The sequence below is a fragment of the Microcaecilia unicolor genome, chromosome 2 (genome assembly GCF_901765095.1).
Source record: "Microcaecilia unicolor chromosome 2, aMicUni1.1, whole genome shotgun sequence".
Classification (NCBI taxonomy): domain Eukaryota; kingdom Metazoa; phylum Chordata; class Amphibia; order Gymnophiona; family Siphonopidae; genus Microcaecilia; species Microcaecilia unicolor.
Window position 1 is genome coordinate 5,356,487 of NC_044032.1, and position 22,223 is coordinate 5,378,709.

At 46.4% G+C, this 22,223-nt stretch overlaps 1 protein-coding gene across 3 annotated transcripts in view; it reads left to right on the forward strand.

Moving 5' to 3' along the window:
* The first annotated feature begins 5,799 nt into the window (after positions 1–5,799).
* The window catches only part of LOC115461796 (B-cell differentiation antigen CD72-like), a 49,253-nt gene continuing 32,829 nt past the window's right edge, over positions 5,800–22,223 (forward strand). For 2 of the 3 annotated variants that reach the window (XM_030191841.1, XM_030191840.1), the window contains exons 1-4: positions 5,800–5,879; positions 5,993–6,100; positions 10,677–10,775; positions 15,419–15,685. In XM_030191841.1, the coding sequence (XP_030047701.1) occupies positions 5,801–5,879; positions 5,993–6,100; positions 10,677–10,775; positions 15,419–15,685 (553 nt within the window). In that variant the 5' untranslated portion in view covers position 5,800. The remainder of the gene's footprint in view (positions 5,880–5,992; positions 6,101–10,676; positions 10,776–15,418; positions 15,686–22,223) is intronic. The other variant, XM_030191842.1, reaches the window with a different exon arrangement.

The window sequence follows — 22,223 nt, forward strand, 5'->3', positions numbered from 1 at the left end:
TCGGGTCTTTTTGTCAAGGCTCATTCATTAAAGAACTGTGTTCCATTTTTAAAGGCCCGTGGTGCTGTTTTTTTTGTTTGGACTTTAGTTTGTACTTTGTTCCCTCTCTTTTGTTATAACCAGAACTGAACGAAATACTCAAGGTGCGGTCGCACCATGCAGTGTTATAAAGGCATTATAGTATTTTCAGTCTTATTCACCATCTCTTTCATAATAATTCCTAGCATCCCGTTTGCTTTTTTGGCCGCCACTGCACACGGAGCAGAAGATTTCAGCGTATTATCTACAACGACACCTAGATCTTTTTCTTGAGTGCTAACCCCCAAGGTGGTCCCTAGTATCAGGTAACTATGATTCAGGTTATTCTTTCCGATGTGCATCACCTTGCATTTGTCCACATTAAATTTCTTCTGCCATTTGGATGCCCATTCTTCCAATTTCCTGCAATATTTCACAGTCCGCATGTGTTTTAACAACCTTGAATAGTTTTATCATCTGCAAATTTAATTACCTCACTCGTAGTTCCGATTTTCATATCATTTATAAATACGTTAAATAGAACTAGTCCCAATGCAGATCCCAGCGGCACTCCACTGTTCACCCTCCTCCACTGAAAGAAATGACCATTTAACCCTCCCTCTGTTTTCTATCCAATAACCAATTCGTAATCCACACTAGAACCTTACCTTCTATCCCATGACTCTTTAATTTTTTCAGGAATCTCTCATGAGGAACTTTATCAAAAGCTTTCTGAAAATCTACTACTACTACTACTACTTATCACTTCTATAGCACTACAAGGCATGTGCTGCATATCACTGTGAGGTAATCTGGTCCATTCCCTGCTCAGTTACTGTCTTTCCTGGCTAAGTAGGAGATGGCTCAGAAGTCATATGCCCTAGGAGGGTGGGCAGGAGACATGACAGTGTTTGAGAGTTAGCGGGTGCAGCACTGTTTCAGGGTTTTAAATGGGGCTCTGGATTTATTACTACTGTCAGAGCCGGTCTTAGCAATTGTGGGGCCTGTGCAGACCAGTTCAGTGGGGAACCCCCCCCCCCCCCCCAACCAGCTCCTTGCCTAGACCTGCCCCCTGGCTCCTTGCCTAGCCCTGCCCCCTTCTGACAAGGCCACCACTTGAAACCTCAGCAGCAATTTTGAAGAATGCGATAGCGGACAGGAAAGACGCCACTAGACCAACAATGTGCTTTGGTAGGTAGGTTCGGGGAGGGCTGCACGGCCCCTGGGAGCATGAGGCCCTGTGCAGCTGGCCCTGTCGCCCCTGCCTACTGTAATCTCACTTTAGGGGAAGTGGACACCATAAAGCAGGGAATGAAACATCAGCTGTGTGTAAATGTTTGTGACATATATCAGGGGCGGACGGACCATTCAGGCAACTGGGCAGTGCCCGAGGGCCCAGAGGCTCTGCCCGGATGCCCGCCGCTCTCCCCATTCCCACACACTACCCTCCTGCCACGGTCACCACGGCTGCTGCTGCTGTTACAGCAGTGGCGGCAAAAACAGAAAAAAAGAGGACGGAGCCACTGTGTTCCTGCTCGTGGCTGCCGGTCCCGCCTTCCTCTGACAATTTCCTGTTCTGGGGCAGAGCCTGGGGAGAGAGGGGGCAGATGCTGGATGGAAAGGGGGGAGAGAGGGGGCAGGCGCTGGATGGAAAGGGGGGAGAGAGAGAGGGAGCAGGCTGGATAGAAGTAGCGCTATAGAAATGATAAGCAGTAGTAGTAGTAGAGAGAGCGGGGGGCAGACGCAGGATGAAAAGGAGGAGAGAGGGCAGATGCTGGATGGAAAAGGGAGAGGGAGAGAGGGAGCAGATGTTGGATGGAAAGGGGGGAAGAGAAAGGGGTAGACGCTGGCGAGAGTTAAGAAGATTTGGAGGAAAGAAGAAACAAGAGACTGGGACCAACACAATTAGAAAAAGTAAACGGCCAGATAACAAAGGTAGGAAAAACTGAATTTTATTTCTAGTTTAGGATAAAGTAGTGTGGTAGCTGTGTTAATACAGAAAATGGAACTAAGGTGATATCTTTATTGGACTAATTTTAATGTTTGGAGACCAAACCCTCCTTTGCCATGTCAGAACAGAATACCTTAACAGCAATATACTGTCCTGACCCGAGGAAAGGGGTTTTGACCTCTGAAAGCCAATTGGAAAATGTATTTAGTCCAATAAAATGGTATCATCATATTTTCCATTTTTAGTTTTATTTGTATTTGTTAATCTGTAGTATAGTGATTGAAATATGTCAGTTTTTGAAATTTGCATCTGCGGGCAGGTGAATAACAGCAGCACAGTGGGCAGGAATGAACTGGGATAGTGGGGGCATCGGCAGTGGCGGGAGGGAGGCGTTGGATTGCGGCTGCGCGGGGGGCCCAGACCGCTCTCATATATGCTGCTCTTCCATCCTGAATGTGTGGTGGTAGGGAAAACAATTCGAGAATCAGAGTACGTAAGTGTTGCCATACTGGGGCAGACCAAAGGTCCATCAAGCCCAGCATCCTGTTTCCAACAGTGGTCAATCCAGGTCACAAATACCTGGCAAGATCCCAAAAAAGTACAAAACATTTTATGCTGCTTATCCCAGAAATAGTGGATTTACCCCAAGTCCATTTAATAATGGTCTATGGACTTTTCCTTTAGGAAGCCGGCCAAACCTTTTTAAAACTCCGCTAAGCTAATCGCCTTTACCATATTCTCTGGCAATGCATAAGTACATAAGTATTGCCATACTGGGAAAGACCAAAGGTCCATCAAGCCCAGCATCCTGTTTCCAACAGTGGCCAATCCAGGTCACAAATACCTGGCAAGATCCCCAAAAAGTACAAAACGTTCTATACTGTTTATCCCAGATATAGTGGATTTTCCCCAAGTATAACTTAAAAATGGCTTATGGTCTTTTCTTTTAAGAAGGTATCAAAACCTTTTTTAAACCCCGCTAAACTAACTGCTTTTACTACATCCTCAGGCAACGAATTCCAGAATTTAATGACATGCTGAGTGAAGAAATATTTTCTCCAATTCGTTTTAAATTTACTACTTTGTAGCTTCATTGCATGCCCCCAAGTCCTAGTATTTTTGGAAAGAGTAAACAGGTGATTCACGTGTACCCGTTCCACTCCACTCATTATTTTGTAGACCTCTATCATATCTCCCCTAGGCCGTCTTTTCTCCACGCTGAAGAGCCCTAGCTGCTTTAGCCATTCCTCATTTTCGTCACCTTTCTCTGCACCTTTTCTAATTCCACTATCCTGCTCATTTTCTAAAGTGATCGCCGGCCATCTTCCGACATAAATTGGGAGATGGCCGTCGATCTCGGAAAAGCGGCAAAATCAGTATAATCGAAAGCTGCTTTTTTGACAGCATCGCCACTTTCTCGTCGCCTCGCCGGCGAAAGTTCAAAGGGGCGTGTCACCAGCGAAGCCATGGGCTGGCATGGGCGTGGCTACTAGATGGCCGGCTTTCGCGGATAATGGGAAAAAAAGCGTCATTAAGCAGTATTTCGCCAGCTTTTCTTGTTCCTTTTATTTTCACGACCAAGCCTCAAAAAGGTGCCCCAACTGACCAGATGACCACTGGAGGGAATGGGGGATGACCTCCCCGTAGTCCCCCAGTGGTCACCAACCCCCTCCCACACGACAAAAATAAAAATAAAACACTTTTTTGCCAGCCTGTATGCCAGCCTCAAATGTCATACCCAGCTCCCTGACAGCAGTATGCAGGTCCCTGGAGCAGTTTTTCATGGGTGCAGTGCACTTCAGGCAGGCAGACCCAGGTCCACCCCCCCTACCTGTTACACTTGTGGTGCTAAGTGTTGAGCCCTTCAACCCCCCCCCCCCCCAACACCCACTGGACCCACAAGTAAGTGCCCGCCTTCACCCATAAGGGCTATGATAATGGAGAAGAGGTGTGGGGAGTGGGTTTGGGGGGGATTTGGGTGGCTCAGCACCCAAGGTAAGGGAGCTATGCACCTGGGAGCTTTTTGTGTATTTTTTAAACATTTTTAGAAGTGCCCCCTAGGGTGCCCTGGCATGTGAGGGGGACAAGTGCATTACAAATGCTGGCTCCTCCCACAACCAAATGCCTTGGATTTCGCCGGGTTTGAGATGTCCGGCATTTTTTTTCCATTATCGCTGAAAAACAAAACCGGCGATCTCAAACCCGGCAAACTCTGGCATTTGGCCTGGCTAAACCGTATTATCGAAAAAAAAAAGATGGCCGGCCATCTTTTTCGATAATACGGTTCCAGCCAGCTGTTGCACCGCCGCCAAAATAGATCGCCGGCGACGTTCGATTATGCCCCTCTATATCTTTTTTGAGATGTGTTGACCAGAATTGAACACAATATTCGAAGTGCGGTTGCACCATGGAGCGATACAAGGGCATTATAACGTCCTCACTTTTGTGTTCCATTCCTTTCCTAATAATACCTAACATTCTACTTGCTTTCTTAGCTGTCGCAGCACACTGAGCAGAAGGTTTCAATGTATCACCCAGGAGGAGGATGGTAGGCAACGACCCCCCACCTCCCTGGTCAAGTGACACTCCTCCCCATAGGTGGTACACACCTCAGAGAGTAAGGACACTACTACTACTACTACTATTTAGCATTTCTATAGCGCTACAAGGCGTACGCAATGCTGCACAAACATAGAAGAAAGACAGTCCCTGCTCAAAGAGCTATGTAATAAAAGTGAGCCAAGTATAGGACAATCAAGCCATTGTGACATCACTGATGAGGTTGGCTCTTATTGGTGGACTGAGGTATTATGACATCACAATATTAGCTCTGGTTACAAGAGACTACTACTACTACTATTTAGCATTTCTATAGCGCTACAAGGCGTACGCAGTGCTGCACAAACATAGAAGAAAGACAGTCCCTGCTCAAAGAGCTTACAATATAATAGACAAAAAATAAATAAAGTAAGCAAATCAAATCAATTAATGTGAACGGGAAGGAAGAGAGGAGGGTAGGTGGAGGCGAGTGGTTACAAGTGGTTACGAGTCAAAAGCAATGTTAAAGAGGTGGGCTTTCAGTCTAGATTTAAAGGTGGCCAAGGATGGGGAAAGACGTAGGGGCTCAGGAAGTTTATTCCAGGCGTAGGGTGCAGCGAGACAGAAGGCGCGAAGTCTGGAGTTGGCAGTAGTGGAGAAGGGAACAGATAAGAAGGATTTATCCATGGAGCGGAGTGCACGGGAAGGGGTGTAGGGAAGGACGAGTGTGGAGAGATACTGGGGAGCAGCAGAGTGAGTACATTTATAGGTTAGTAGAAGAAGTTTGAACAGGATGCGAAAACGGATAGGGAGCCAGTGAAGGGTCTTGAGGAGAGGGGTAGTATGAGTAAAGCGACCCTGGCGGAAGATGAGACGGGCAGCAGAGTTTTGAACCGACTGGAGAGGGGAGAGGTGACTAAGTGGGAGGCCAGCAAGAAGCAGATTTCCTGCATTTCCTCTGCTCCCTGGAAGATGATGTCTTAACAAGGCTGCAGCTCTCCAGACCCCCAATTTAAAACTCTCTCATCTGCTCACATTCACCTGATCTCTGTTTAATCTGGAGAGGTTAATCCTGGGGGTGCTCAGGGGTCGGCACACAGAAAACACATGGCAGTCTGAAGTGAGCATTTGTCTTCATTTCTTCTTCAAAAATGCATCAGCTCTTTGGAACTTTCTGAAACAAATTTTAAATGGATAATATGGCAACACATTTCCTTTTTGAAAGAGAAAATGTCTTCAAGTTCCTCTTTCTCAGGGCAGTGAGGTTGTGTTTAGCAGTAGTACGTGTCGGAGATGGCTGATGTTACTTACGCCGATCTGCAATTTGTGTCCTACGCTAAGAAACTCAAATGTCCTGAGCCTCAGAAGGCAGGTAAAGGGTGTCCCCTTTCCCCTTCTCCTTCAATGGATGGAGACACACACGCCAGTCATTTCACCAATATGTCCAGGTAACACTGCTCTCCTGTCTCCTTGGTCTTACTGCAGGCTCTGAGCAGGAGGACGAGGGTGGAGAGATCACTTATGAAAATGTACAGGGACCAAGGATTAAAGAATCAAAGGCAACCCCTGAAGCAGCTAGGACTGGGAAAGAAGGTAAGGCTCTTCATTAATTCTTATAGTGATATCCGATTGGGAGCTTGTGTGTGTCTTCTCAGTAAGCATTTCATGTAGTCTTGCAAGGACTGTTCTTAGTGCACATAGTAACATAGTAAATGACGGCAGATAAAGACCTGTACGGTCCATCCAGTCTGCCCAACAAGATAAACTCATTTTACATGGTATGTGATACTTTATACCCGAGTTTGATTTGTCCTTGCCATTCTCAGGGCACAGACCGTAAAAGTCTGCCCAGCACTGTTCTTGTACTAAGTTCTGAAGCTAACGTCGAAGCCCCTTAAAATTTACACTCCAGCCCATCCCTATCTATTCAGTCACAATCAGGGCGTAGACTGTAGAAGTCTGCCCAGCTCCCGTTTTGTTTCCCAATTACCAGCGTCACCACCTAATCTCCGCTAAGATTCCGTGGATCCCTTCCTTTCCAAACAGCAGAAACCCAAATCGTGGCAACATTCCATGTAGAACCCCAAAGAACAGCAAGATTCTGGAATCCCAAAAGAGTGACAAGATTCCATGTAGAATCCCAAAGAGTAGCAAGATTCTGGAATCCTAATGAGTGACAAAATTCCATGAAGAATGTCAGAGTACCAAGATTCCATACTACAAATCCCAGGGCAAGCAGTTGCTTCCCATGTCTGTCTCAAGAGCAGACTATGGACTTTTCCTCTACGAATTTGTCTAAACCTTTTTAAAACCCAGATACACTAACCACTGTTACCACATCCTCCAGCAAAGAGTTCCAGAGCTTAACTATTCGTTGAGTGAAAAAATATTTCCTCCTATTTGTTTTAAAAGTATTTCCATGTATCTTCCTCGAGTGTCCCCTAGTCTTCATCTTTAGTTCATTGTGAGAGGAAGGTGACATTTCCTTTTTGGGTTTTGCAGCTGAGATAGTAGGTTTTGTACGAGCACAGAGGTCCCTCTGTTAATCTGCAACAAATACTTTTTAAAAAGCTTTTGCCTTGTTTTCTTTATTTTTGAAATTGTGGGAGCTGAGATCCGGGTGTTTTGCTGGTGCTGGGAGTTAGTTGATGATTCGGTGGTGGATTCCCCTTTTTCATAGCTTTTAGTGATAAGCACCAGGGGTCATTTTAATCATTCCAATCCAATGGACATAAAAAAAAAAAACATACAGAAAAAGGTTTGAGAAACATCCGTCTACCTGTCTCTCAATCTGAGAACAAAATAACTTTCTGAAAATTTAATGGAATGGGATGAATCGTGGTATGGGGGAAAAACTGGTGAAAACACACATTTGGAGCAATTCTATAACCAGGGCCGTGCCAACATAGTAAGCGAGGTAAGCATGGCAGGAGGGCGCCATCCTCTGGGGGGCACCCCGCCGCACCATGCTTACCTCGCCCTCTTCTCCCCAGAGCCTTTTCCTTTTTTTTTTTGTTTAAATTTACCTCTGTCCAGCGGCAGCGTAGCGTTAGTGAGGAGGCGGCGCTCCCCCGCTCCGACATGTCAGTCTTCCCTTCGCTCAGTTCCGCCTTCTTCTGACATCAGAAATGACATCAGAAGAAGGTGGGACACTGAGCGAAGGGAAGACTGACACGTCGGGGCGGGGGAGCGCTGCCTCCTTCTCACTAACGCTACGCTGCCGCTGGACAGAGGTAAATTTAAACAAAAAAAAAGGAAAAGGATCTGGAGAGAAGAGGGCGGGTAGTGTAGCGATCGTTTTCGTGGGGGGGGGGGGGGGGCGGGGCCAACTGCAGGGGGGCACCGGAGACCCTAGGCACGGCCCTGTCTATAACAGCATCTTGGCACCAAGATTCCATTACAGAATACTATTGCCCATGACATACCTAAGTGTTTGCCCCATTTTAATATTTATTTTTATTTTATTTGATACATTTATATTCCACATTTTCCCACCTATTTGTAGGCTCAATGTGGCTTACATAGTACCGGAGAAGCGTTACAGACTCTGGTATAAACAAATACAAAGTGATGTTGTGGTAAGATAAAGTTCATGTGACCCAGCCACACTAGGGAATCGTACAGCGGAAGAGTTGTGTTATGTCCATTACATGCTTTAGTTTGGTTATGTTGCAGATATCAGGCATTTATGTTGGATCTGTAGGGTATGCCTTTTTAAACAGGTTGGTTTTTAGTGATTTCTGGAAGTTTAGGTGGTCTTTTGTAGTTTTCAAGGCTTTTGGTAATGCGTTCCACAGTTGTGTGCTTATGTAGGAAAAACTGGGCGCGTAAGTTGATTTATATTTGAGTCCTTTGCAGCTTGGGTAGTGCAGATTTAGGTATGTTTGTGTTGATTCGGATGTGTTTCTAGTTGGTAGGTCGATCAAGTCTGTCATGTATCCCGGAGCTTCACCGTAGATAATTTGTGAACCAGAGTGCAGATTTTGAAAGCAATGCGTTCTTTGATTGGGAGCCAGTGTAGTTTTTCGCGCGGGGGGGGGGGGGGGGGGGGGGGAGGGGGTTGCGCTTTCAAATCGCGTTTTTCCAAAGATAAGTCTAGCTGCCGTGTTTTGAGCGGTCTGAAGTTTCTTTAAGGTTTGTTCTTTGCATCCCGCATAAATTCCATTGCAGTAAGGTTGCAAAATGTTTTCCCCTCGGGAAGACTGGTCTCAAGCGTTTGAGTTTCCACATTGAATGGAACATTTTCTTTGTTGTGGATGTCACTTGGCTTTCTAGTGTTAAGTTGCGGTCCATTGTAACGCTGAGGATTTTCAGGCTGTCTGAGATAGGGAGGGTGTAATCTGGGGTGTTGATAATAGTGGGGTTATCCGCGCTGTGTGGGGATGATACAAAAATGCACCAGATCACAGGTATTCCAGAAAAAAAAGTTCCCTTATAAATGGCACAATGCATTCCTATGGGAGAAGGATTTCCATCCCGCCATTGGCCTTTAGGCCTATTTAACAGCATCAGTGCATCCAAACCTGGGGCAGACTGACCATTCGGGCAACTGGGCAGTGCCCGAGGGCTGAGAGGCTCTGCCCGGATGCCCGCTGCACACTACAGACCTCCCCGGTCTTACCTTTAAAGGCACACCGCTGGTGATCTAGTGGCCTCTGCGGGGGGGGGGGGGGGGGGGGGAATAAGTTCTTTCTCGCCCACAGTGCTGCTGTTATTCCCCCTGCCCGGCATTGCCATACTTTAAAATGGCTGCCAAGCAGGGCCGCCGAGAGGGGGGGCAAGGGGGGCAAAATTCCCCGGGCCCAGGCCTCCAAGGGGGGGTCTGGCTCCGGAGTCAGGCTGCCGGCACTGTAGTCCCCGGTCTCACCTGCCTGCCTCCTCGGCTCCGGGCCCCCTGCATTCAAAGCGACAGTCGCAGTTCGTGTCTCATCTGGCCTTCCCTCCCTGTGTCCCGCCCTCACAGAAACCGGAAGTTTCATCAGACGAAGGTGGGACACAGGGAGGGAAGGCCAGAAGAGACACGAACTGCGACTGTCGCTTTGAATGCAGGGGGCCCGGAGCCGTGGAGGCAGGCAGGTGAGACCGCAGACTGCAGCGGCGGAGGGAGTAACAGTGGCAGGGGGAGCGACCGGGGGGGGAAGGGCGGCAGCGGGCCGGCTTTGCCCCAGGCCCGGCCTAGCCTCTTGGCGGTCCTGCTGCCAAGACGCTCTGCGGAAGTCTTGCGAGACTGTTGAGACCCGCGAGACTACCGCGGGAAGTGTCGGCTGCCATTTTGAAAATACAGCAGCGCCGGCAGGTGGGGGGAATAGTGGCAGTGCAGTGGGCAGGAAAGAACATGCTCCTCCCTCACAGAGACCACTAGACCACCAGGGCTCTTTAGGTAGGGGGAGCAGCAGTGTGGCGGTAGAGGGGTGTGTTGGGCAAGTGGCTGGGCGGGGGGGGGGGGGGGGGGGGGGGGGACCAGACCACTGTCAATCTGCCCCTGATCCAAACGTACAAAAAGTTCTGAAGTATAACAGCAAGCGTCCAGAATCCAGTTTCATTATTAAACTTGCAACAGGCATTCTGACGAGCAAAGGCTCATTTTCAAACTCATTGTGGGTTGTTTTTCCCAGTTGTCTCTTTTGCCAAGTTTCATTCTATTTTATTACATTTTCAGGGGTCCTTTTACTAAAGTGTGATGAAAAATGGGCTGCGCTAGTGTAGGGCACGTGTTTTGGGTGCGCACAGATTCATTTTTCAGCAAACCTGTAAAAAAGGCCTTTAAAAATTTTTTTTGCTAAAAATGAACGTGTGGCAAAATGAAAAATTGGCATGCGTGCATTGTGGGTATGAGACCTTACCCGCCACCCTCTCACTTAACGGAAAGGTCTCTCTTGTTAACTGCACAGTAATCATCTGCGCACGTAGAATGCCGATTACCACCCAGTTTTTCACCACGCGCCACAAAATAAAATATATTTTCTGGCGTGTGTAAAAAATGAAATTACCTCATGGGCCATGCGGTAGCCGGGCAGTCATTCCAAATTGTCATGCGTTACACGACTGTAGGCACCTGTGCTTAACCCCGTTTATATTATTTTTTTCCAACTTCTGCTGGGTTGGAAAATGTAATAAGGTGTGATTGAATCTCTTGATTAACTGAGCTTTCTCTGCCTCTGCTTTCTAGGCTTCTCCGTCCTCAGAACCTGGGCGCCTTACATTGTGCTTATTCTGCTGGTGGCCTGCATCAGTTTGCTGGCAGCGACCATAGTGCTGGGAGTAAAATGTGAGTAACAAACCCCTGTTTCGTACAGGATATAAGTACTGTATATAAGTACATAAGTATTGCCATACTGGGAAAGACCAAAGGTCCATCGAGCCCAGCATCCTGTTTCCAACAGTGGCCAATCCAGATCACAAATACCCAGCAAGATCCCCAAAATGCACAAAACATTTTATACTGTTTATCCCAGAAATAGTGGATTTTCCCCAAGTCCATTTAATAACGGTCTATGGACTTTTCCTTTAGGAAGCCGTCCAAATCTTTTTAAAACTCCGCTAAGCTAACCGCCTTTACCACATTCTCTGGCAACAAATTCCAGAGTTTAATTACACGTTGAGTGAAGAAACATTTTCTTTATTCTGTTATGTTAAATAGGAAAACAGGCATGAATTAGCTGATAATATACGAACATTCTGGGTCAGACCATTGTCCATCAAGCCCAACATTTGTCTTTGACAGTGGTCAGTCTGGGTCGCAAGAACCCGACAGATTCCAAAAAGTTGATCTGTTTCTCATAGCTCATTTCCAGTATATATCCAGGCTATCCAATCAAACAATGATTACTAAACTGAATCCACAAAATGTTACATAATCATTGATCAAACTTCATAAGTAACAATTTAATAGAAACTTTATTATAATCAATATCACCTAAATATCCCTTTAAAATCACTAACTGACCTACCAGTTAACTGGTAGAATCATTCATAGTAACATAGTAACATAGTAGATGACGGCAGAAAAAGACCTGCACGGTCCATCCAGTCTGCCCAAGAAGATAAATTCATATGTGCTACTTTTTTATTTGTACTGTCCTCTTCAGGGCACAGACCGTATAAGTCTGCCCAGCACTAGTCCCGCCTCCCAAGCACCAGCCCCAGCACAGACCGATTATGTCTGCCCAGCATTAGCCCCGCCTCCCAACCCCCAGCTCTGCCACCCATTCTAGGCTAAGCTCCTGAGGATCCCTTCCTTTTGCACAGGATTCCTTTATGTTTATCCCATGCGTGTTTGAATTCCGTTACCGTTTTCATCTCCACCACCTCCCGCGGGAGGGCATTCCAAGCATCCACCACCCTCTCTGTGAAAAAATACTTCCTGACATCTTTTTTGAGTCTGCCCCCCTTCAATCTCATTTCATGTCCTCTCGTTCTACCGCCTTCCGATCTCCGGAAAAGATTTTTTTACGGATTAATACCTTTCAAGTATTTGAACGTCTGTATCATATCACCCCTGTTCCTCCTTTCCTCCAGGGTATACATGTTCAGGTCAGCAAGTCTTTGGTCATACGTCTTGGAACGCAAATCCCATACCATTCTTGTAGCTTTTCTTTGCACCGCTTCCATTTTTTTAACATCCTTCGCAAGGTACGGCCTCCAAAACTGCACAATACTCCAGGTGGGGCCTCACCAACGACTTGTACAGGGGCATCAACACTTCCTTTCTTCTGCTGATCACACCTCTCTCTATACAGCCTAGCAACCTTCTCGCTACAGCCACCAACTTGTCACACTGTTTCGTCGCCTTCAGATCCTCGGATACTACCACCCCAAGATCCCTCTCCCCCTCAGTACCTATCAGACTCTCATCGCCTAATACATACGCCTCTCTTGGATTTCTACTCCCTAAGTGCATCACTTTGCATTTCTGCATTTATTCTGCTGTTATAGGCTCTTCAATTGAATGATATCAATGATTGTAAACATTTAAGGCATTTTCCAAAACTAATATTGCCCAATTATATCTAATACATTAAATCACAAAAATGAATACAAATATATTGTGAAAAGTGCTCAGTTCACACGTCAGTCATAACGAATCGTGACTGGCTGAGTAGAGAACCATCATCACACCCTTGGCATTCGCAGTTCTATGAGGACAGACATGCTGTCTCTATCAGGCCGCTAATAGCAAAAAAAACCTTAGTTAATGCTAAATCAAGCTACGTGTATTAATCGTTGCATCGATCGTTATTGAAGCTAATTAAGAGAAACTTTGCTGAATATATTTAAATATGTCTTTCATACTGTACTAATTAGAACTAGGTACTAAACAGATGTTACAATGTCATAATAATGACATAAATTGGATGATTAAGAGGCATATTTTCAAAGCATTTAGCCTTCCAAAGTTCCATAGAAAAATAAGTCACTGGTTTAGTGCTCTTCATTTCTAATAGTTGACATATCCAATTTATGTCCAGTCTCACTCTCTCTCTGTCACACACACACACTCGCACATTCACTCTCTCTCTCACACAGTCACTCTCACACACACTCTCTCTCTCGCACACACTGTATCTGTGTGAAACACACTCTCTCTCTCACACACTGTGTCTTATATACGCACTTGCACACACTCTCATTCTCACACACACACTCTCTCTCTCACAGACACACACACTCGCACATTCACTCTCTCTCTCTCTCACAGTCACTCTCACATACACTCTCTCAAACATACACACTCCGAGGAAAACCTTGCTAGCGCCCGTTTCATTTCTTTCAGAAACGGGCGGTTTTTTTTTTACTAGCATTTCTACCCTGTTTCCCCGAAAATAAGACAGTATCTTACATTAATTTTTGCTCCCAAAGATGCGCTAGGTCTTATTTTCAGGGGATGTCTTATTTTTTCATGAAGAAGAATTCACATTTATTGTTGAACAAAAAAAAAATTAACATTTATTATATACTGTACAGTAGTTGTCATCACTGTGATAAAGTCATATCCAGGATAGTTGGGTTAAGGCAGTTTCAGTCTGAACTACAAGTCCCAGAAGGCATTGCAGGCAAGGAGCCAGGGGCTGAGATGGAAAACCCGGACTGGACTCCTAGCTGCAATAAGGGAGGACATGGGTGTAAGCTGACAGGAGGGGTAGATTGGCTGCCACTAGGGGGAAAGAGAGATAGGAAACCCTGTGTGCAGGAGCTCCTCATTAGGCTCATGCTCAACTCAGCTGGTATGGGTGTGTAGAGAAGCTAATGAGTGGAGAATGATTGCTTGTGAAGGCAGAAGCCAGGGATTGATTAGGCAGGTGGGAAGGAGTCCCAGGAGTTCAGTTCAGGGAGAGCAGCAAGGAAGGAGAGAAGCAGTTGCAGGCTGAAAACCCTTGGGCAGGGCGGTCCCTAAAGTACTGAAGCAGGCTGAGATTCCTTGGGTGAGAGGAAGTCCCAAAAGTATTGAATTCACTGTGAAGCTGATACAGGGGAAAACCCTTGGGTAGGAGGAGTCCCTAAAATATTGAACTCTCCTGAAGGTAAAAAGGATAGAAGGTAGAAACTGCTGCTTGGTGACTGAACTGTGATGATGAACTGAAAGAACTGTTTGGAATTGAATTACTGTTTATTGTGCACTGGATAAAGAGCCCAGACTGGAGCCTGTATTGAATCCTGGTATGTGCTATGCTGCTGTTGGAACTGTGTACTAGAAACCTGCATGGAATAAAAGTCCTTAAGATTCAAGTTACTGATGGACATCTATTTCTTCATTGTGCCGGGAGCCTGTGGCTGGAGGAGATTGTTCTATCCTTGGCTGCACCAGACAAACTGTGAATCCTATCAAGAATTTCTTGTTACTATCATTATTTCCATGTACAGCAATCTGTGGTACATTTACCGATCCCGATATTTATGAACACAAAGCAAGATTTATTCAATGACAATCATACCCCTTTGGCGGGAAGTGGTGAGGAAGGGTTGTGCTCATTTTTCGTCTTTTCTTTTGGGAGGGAGGGTCTCTGTGCACTGACTTGGCTCTGGATAATGCGGGGGGGGGGGGGGGGGGGGGAGGGGGTTGTTCAGCTCTTTCCACCCCTACCCCGCTCTGCAGGCCTCCAAGCTTTCCAGCTCCACTGGCATGCAGCATCAGCTATGGTATGTAAGAGCTGCCTTTAGCCTGCCCCGGAAGCTTTCTCTGTACAGCTTCCCGTGTAGGCGGGACGTTGTACAGAGGAGGCTTCCGGGGCTGGCCAAAGGCCAGCGCTCATGTCGCTGATGCACACTGCTGGAGGTCTGGAAGTTTAAAGGCCTGCAGAGCAGGCGGGCGGGCGGCGTGGAGGGAGAGCGATACATCGCAGTGATCGCACAGTAGTTGGAGGGACGCCGGAACGGAGCCGTCATGGCAGGAGCACCGACACCGAGGGATGTTGGGTGGGCGGGTGGGCCTGCTCTTCCGCCGAACTTGAAAGCTGTAAAAGATGAAGGAGGAAGACAGGCCAGAGAAGGGAGTGGGTCCGCAGCAAAAATAGGCGCCGTTTTTGTCCAGGTAAGCGGCGAGGATAAGCATGGCGGGCGGCGCCCTCCAGAGGTCGGCGCCCCCCTGCGGTGCTTACCCTGCTTACCGTGTTGGCACGGCCCTGCCCATCGGGGCCAAACAAAAACTTTGCTAGGTCTTACTTTCGGGGGAGGCCTTATATTTAGCAATTCAGCAAAACCTCTACTAGGTCTTATTTTCGGGGAAACAGTAATAAACAGTTGGAAATCAAGAAAAGTGAATCCTTTAGGACATTAGGCAGCTTTAGCTAACTGTTTAGTAATGCATGGAATAAAAATACACTTTTAAAATTGTTCAAGCAATGAAAATTGTAATTATTGAGTATGGAATAGACTAAAAATGGAATGGTCTAACTGATGTCTTTTGAATTTCAGTTATGCAGGTTTCCCAGCAAATGTCTCAAGATTATGAAACCCTGAAGACCAATTTCTCTGACGACGTCAGACTCGAGAAGAGCAAGCTCTACAAGACAGAGTTAAAACTGGAGGACGTAAGCAGGAAGTACAGAGAAACCGATGATATGTTAATGAAAGCGAAAAAAGAATTTAACGCTGCTATGAAAACAACTGAGGAAGAAAAGGAAAGATTGAATTCAGAAATAGAAAGGATGAAAGAAGAGCTTGATAAGTGGACATTAATAGGTATTTTTCTTTTTATATTCCAGACTGCATCCCAAATATTATAAGAACCTGTATACATTTCTCTGAGCAGGATTCTAACGTATCTGCCTACAGAAGTTACGACTCCCAAGTTTAATGAAAAAAAAAATTAACGCACAGGGAAAGAAGGCACGCCCCTTCCCTCTGGACTCCCATTTCAATCTGCAGCAGCGGTCAGCACAGATTCCGTGAACAGTGGCGTTCCTAGGGGGGCTGGCACCCGGGGCGGATCGCCGATGCGCCCCGCCCCCCGGGTACAGCGCCCCCCCCCGATGCAGCGCGGACCCCCCCCCCCGGCAAAAGGACACCCCCGCGAAGGAACACCCCCCCCCCGGCGGGTGCACGCCACCGGGGGGGGGGGGGGGGTGCCGCGCGCGGCTGTCCTCCATTGTTCCATGCTTCTTCTCTGCCCCGGAACAGGAACCTGTTCCGGGGCAGAGAAGAAGCATGGCACAACGGAGGACAGGCGCGCGCGGCACCCCCCGGCGGCATGCACCCGGGGTGGACCACACCCACTGCCCCCCCCCCCCCCCCCAGGAACACCACTGCGTGAATGAATGAGCTTTCATAGGATCTGTTCCCATTTCCTGCACAAGCTTCCATTAGACTGCAAACTCGTGCAGAGGGTTAGGATGGGTGAGTGAGCGGCCCAACTCACAAGCCCTGTTCTGACTGCTTTTGTCGTTGCTAGACATTATTTCCTCTAAGCTGAGCGCGAGTCCTCCGTCTATTGTCCTGCCAGTGGGGGGAGCTGTTTCGCTATCACATTACTATTACTACTATTTAACATTTCTAGAGCGCTACAAAGTGTACGCAGCGCTGTACAAACACAGAAGAAAGACAGTCCCTGCTCAAAGAGCTTACAATCTAATAGACAAAAAGTAAAGCATTTAAATTTAAAATATTTAAGCAGTCAAGCACAAGAGAACAGTCACAGAAGGACCGAAGATGTTGAAGGGTGGTCGGTGTGATTAGGTGTAACTCTGGTTGGAGTAGTGGGAGAAAGTGATAGAAGAATAGAAATAGGTGTACTTGGGTGAGGTAAAAGTAATGATTGGGTTGATAGGGAGGTTATATAAGACATGTCACTCTAGGGGTGGGTGGGCGGGACTAAGTCTAAAGCAGGAGAAGGTATTCTCTGCAGCCTATCTGTGAGATGGAAAATGCTCTCTGAAGCTGCTGCTATAAGTTGTTAGTTTTCTCTCCCTGAAAGAGATCCAAGCCACACCCACGAAGTTCAAACTGGCTGTGGGGAGGGGGAGGGGAGGAAATGGCAGTGCTTGATGAAAAAGAGATTCTGAATAGTGAGGGACAGGCACATTCTGCAGGGCTCCAGGGAATCTGCCTGACCCTAAAGATTGAAAACGCAATATTGAAGCACCCCCCCCCCCCCCTCTACTGGTGGTAATTCAGCTGGAGAACACCCGCTCAGCTCAGAGGGAACAGTGCTGCTAGTACTGCCAGGTATTAAAAGAATTTTACCAATAGTCACGAACACCACAAGACCAAATCAGGCTTAAAGCAGTTTAAAGCAGCTTTATTACTTGCAAGGAGACAACATCCAGGAGATAAATCCAACACACAAGGAGGAGGTTGTTGTCTAACTCTATACGAATTCCCCCGTTTATTATATGTCTTCTTTCACCATTAGATCAATTCCTATCCTGTTTGTCCAATTATACGGTCTATCTGTCCAATTTCCCATCCACATTTCTCCGTGTCTTACCTCATCCTGCACCTGCATCTGCATCATTACTTTTCATTTTCCCAGTAACCTCCTTTTAAATGAACTTCATGACCCATACAATTAGTACATTCTTGTACTTTTATTTACATGCAGCTTAGCCAAAAGGATGTCGAGGAACAAACTACAGTGCTTCTTGTCCAGAAGATGTATATGTAAAAAATGATTAACCAAATACTTTCCCTACACCAGGGCTGGCCCTGCAAAAAGATAGACTAGGCATCTGCCTAGGGCAGCAGCATTTATGGGGGTGGGGTGGCAGGCGAGCATCCTTTCGTCTCCTTTTCCTTCTCTCAGTTCTGTGGCCAGCAGCTTCACTACCTTCCCTTCCCCGCGCTACTGCTGTTGCCCTACCTCTTCTGGAGCTGCTCCTAATGTACCCTGCGCTGTTCTCTCTTTCAGTAGCCTAGTGGTTAGCGCAGCGGACTCTGATTCTGGGGAACTGGGTTCGATTCCCACTGCAGCTCCTTGTGACTCTGGGCAAGTCACTTAACCCTCCATTGCCCCTGGTACAAAATAAGTACCTGAATATATGTAAACCGCTTTGAAAATAGTTGCAAAAAAACTCAGAAAGGCGGTATATCAAGTCCCAGTTCCATTTCCCTATTTGAGATTCTACATGGAATGTTGCTATTCCACTAGCAACATTCCATGTAGAAGCCTGCCCTTGCAGATCAGCAACGCGGCCGCGCAGGCTTCTGTTTCTGTGAGTCTGACGTCCGTGCAGTATGTGCAGGACGTCAGACTCACAGAAACAGAAGCCTGTGCGGCCGGACTGCTGATCTGCAAGGGCAGGCTTCTACATGGAATGTTGCTAGTGGAGGAGTGGACTCTGATTCTGGGAAACTGGGTTTGATTCCCACTGCAGCTCCTTGTGACTCTGGGCAAGTCACTTAACCCTCCATTACCCCTGGTACAAAACAAGTACCTGAATATATGTAAACCACTTTGAATGTAGTTGCAAAAACCTCAGACAGGCCATATATCAAGTCCCATTTCCCTTTCATCAGCGAGTGAAAGGCTTTCATTCCCCTTTCTTCAAATTCATAAAAGTTTCTTAAGAATATACAAGATTCCAAGCTCAAAACATCCCTTGTAACCCACTGCATCAGCTGGTTCTGGCAGTGGGGGATTTATGTTTTTAATCAAAGACGAGGACTCAGGACCCCACATTGATTCTGAGAACAATATCTTGAGCTGCAATTTTATAAAATTTCAATGTGGTTGCAGGAAGAAACAGAAAGCCTTTAAACGGCAGTGAAACTTGCTCCTCAGTCCCAGATCAGAGCACAAGGAAATAGTAATGGTTAAGTGTGGACATGAATATCATCTTTATCTTTATTAAAATATTTATATACCGCAAAAGTTTTTTTCAAAGAGGTTTACAAAAGTCACATCCATAATGTATACATTAAATACGTAACTAAAAAAACAATACACAAGTTATAAGTGGAGCGGAGGAGTGGCCTAGTGGTTAGAGCAGTGGTCTTGCAATCCAGAGGTGGCCAGTTGAAATCCCACCGCTGCTCCTCCTTGTGATCTTGGGCAAGTCACTTAACCCTCCATTGCCTCAGGTACAAACTTAGATTGTGAGTCCTCCTGGGACAGAGAAATATCCAGTGTAACTGAATGTAACTCACCTTGAGCCACAACTGAAAAAGGTGTCAGCAAAATCTAAATAAATATATGGAATGTTGCTACTATTGAAGATTCTACATGGAATGTTGCTACTATTGGAGATTCTAGATGGAATGTTGCCAGTGGAGGAGTGGCCTAGTGGTTAGAGCACCGCTCTTGCAATTCAGAGGTGGCCAATTCAAATCCCACTGCTGCTCCTTGTGACTCTGGGCAAGTCACTTAACGCTCCATTGCCTCAGGTACAAGCTTAGATTATGAGCCCTCCTGGGACTGAGAAATATCCAGTGTACCTGAATGTAACTCACCTTGAGCTACTACTGAAAAAGGTGTGAGCAAAATCTAAATAAATAAAGATTCTAGAATTCTAAAGAATAACAAGATTCCATGTAGAACCCCAAAGAGTAACAAGATTCTTTGGGGTGGAGGAGTGGCCTAGTGGTTAGAGAACTGAGGTGGCCAGTTCAAATCCCTCTGCTGCTCCTTGTGATCTTGGGCAAGTCACTTAACCCTCCATTGCCTCAGGTACAAACTTAGATTGTGAGCCCTCCTGGGACAGAGAAATATCCAGAGTACCTGAATGTAACTCACCTTGAGCTACTACTGAAAAAGGTGTGAGCAAAATCTAAATAAATAAGTAAAATACATAAAATAAAACATCTAAATACATTTAAAAAAAACTCTGCAGAGACATTTACTGACATCATAATAATTCTAAACAGGAACACTAGGCTGTAAATAACCCCCCCCCCCCCCCCCCCCCGATATTCAGCTGTTGGTACTAACTAACCCTGGATATTCAATGCTGGGCCATTTGCCATTTGCAGTGACTGGCATTGAATATCTGGGGATTTTCTTGGCTGGCTGCACTGGCTGGTTAAGTTTATAGCAGGCATAACATAACAATATAAGAACAGTCATTCTGGGTCAGACCAATGGTCCATCTGGCACAGTATCCTGCCAACAGTGGCCAACCCAGGTCACGAGTACCTGGCAGAAACCCAAATAGTAGCAACATTTCAGAACCTCAAAGAGTAACAAGATTCCAGAATCTTCAAGAATAGGAAGATTCTATGCAGAATCTCAGAGCAGCAACATTCCATGCAACCAATCCCAGGGCAAGCAGTGGCTTCCCCATGTCTGTCTCAATAGCAGACTATGGACTTTTCCTCTAGGAACTTTTTTTAAACCCAGATGTGCTAACTGCCATTACCACATCTTCTGGCCAAAGAGATCCAGAGCTTAACTATTCATTGAGTGAAAAAATATTTCCTCCTATTTGTTTTAAAAGTATTTCCATGTAACTTCCTTGAGTGTCCCTTAGTCTTTGTACTTTTGGAACAAGCAATCCCTTTACTTCTACTCATTCTAAACCACTCAGGATTTTGTAGACCTCAATCATATCTCCCCTCATCCATCTCTTTTCCAAGTGAAGAGCTGTGGAGGGGCATATTTGAAAAGGGCTGCCCATCTCTAAGAGCGCCCATCTCCGAGAACGTCTACGAGAAGGGGCGGTCCGAACCGTATTTTCAAAAAAGATGGGCGGCCATCTTTTCTTTCGAGAATACGGTTGGAACCGGCCAAATGCCTAGGATTTGGGCGGATTTGAGATGGGCGCCCTGGGTTCTCCGCGATAATGGAAACCGAAGGCGCCCCTCTTAAAAACGAACAAATCCAAGGTATTGGGTCGTGGGAGGGGCCAGGACTTGTAGTGCACTGGTCCCCCTCACATGCCAGGACACCAACCGGGCACCCTAGGGGGCACTTCTAAAAAATAAAAAAAAAACATTAAATTACCTCCCAAGTTTCCCTTTCCTTGGGTGCTGAGACCTCCAAATCATCCCCAAAACCCACTCCCTACAACTCTACACCATTACCATAGCACTTATGGGTGAAGGGGGGCACCTACATGTGGGTACAGTGGGTTTTGGGGGGGGGGTAGAGGGCTCCCATTTACCAGCACAAGTGTAACAGGTAGGGGGGGGGGATGGGCCTGGGTCCACCTGGCTGAACTCCACTGCACCCACTAACAACTGCTCCAGGGACCTGCATACTGCTGTGATGGAGCTGGGTATGACATTTGAGGCTGGCATAGAGGCTGGAAAAAAAGTTTTTAAAGTTCTTTTTTTTTGGTGGGAGGGGGTTAGTGACCACTGGAGGAGTCAGGAGTGGTCATCCCCGATTCCCTCCGGTGGTCATCTGGTCATTTAGGGCACTTTTTTGGGACTTGGTCATGAAAAAAAAGGATCCCAAAAAGTGCCCTAAATTCTCGCTAAAAACGCCCTTCTTTTTTCCATTATCGGCCGATGGCGCCCATCTTTTAAGCACGCCCCTGTCCCGCCTTCGCTACCCTTCCGACACACCCACGGGAACTTTGTTCATCTCCGCGATGGAGTGCAGTTAGGGGGGCCCAAAATCGGCTTTCAATTATACCGATTTGGGCGCCCACGAGAGAAAGGCGCCTATCTCCCGATTTGGGTCGGAATATGGGTGCCTTCCTCTTTCGAAAATGAGCTGGCCAGTCTCTTTTGCCTTTCCTCATATGAGAGGATTTCCATCCCATTTATCATTTTGGTCGCTCTTCTTTGAACGTTTTCTAATTCCGCTATATCTATTTTGAGATAACAGCGACCAGAACTGAATGCAATGCTCAAGGTGAAGTCGCACCATGGAGCAATACAGAGGAATTATAGATTATTTTCAGTATTATTCACCATCCCTTTCCTAAACATTCCTAGCATCCTGGTTGCTTTTTTGGCCACTGCCGCACACTGAGCAGAAGATTTCAGCATATTATCTACAATGACACCCAGATCTTTTTCTTGAATGCTGAACCCCAAGGCGGACCCTAGCATCAGGTAAATATGATTCAAATTATTCTTTCCAATGTGCATCACCTTGCATTTGTCAACATTAAATTTCATCTGCCATTTGGACGCCCAGTCTCCAACTTGCTAAGGTCTTCCTGCAATATTTCACAGTCTGCACGCGTTTTAACAACCTTGAATAATTTTGTGTCATCTTCAAATTTAATCACCTCACTCGTCATTCCGATTTCCATATCATTTATAAGTATGTTAAATAGCACCAGTCCCAATACAGATCCCTGCGGCACTCCACTGTTCTCCATCCTCCATTGTG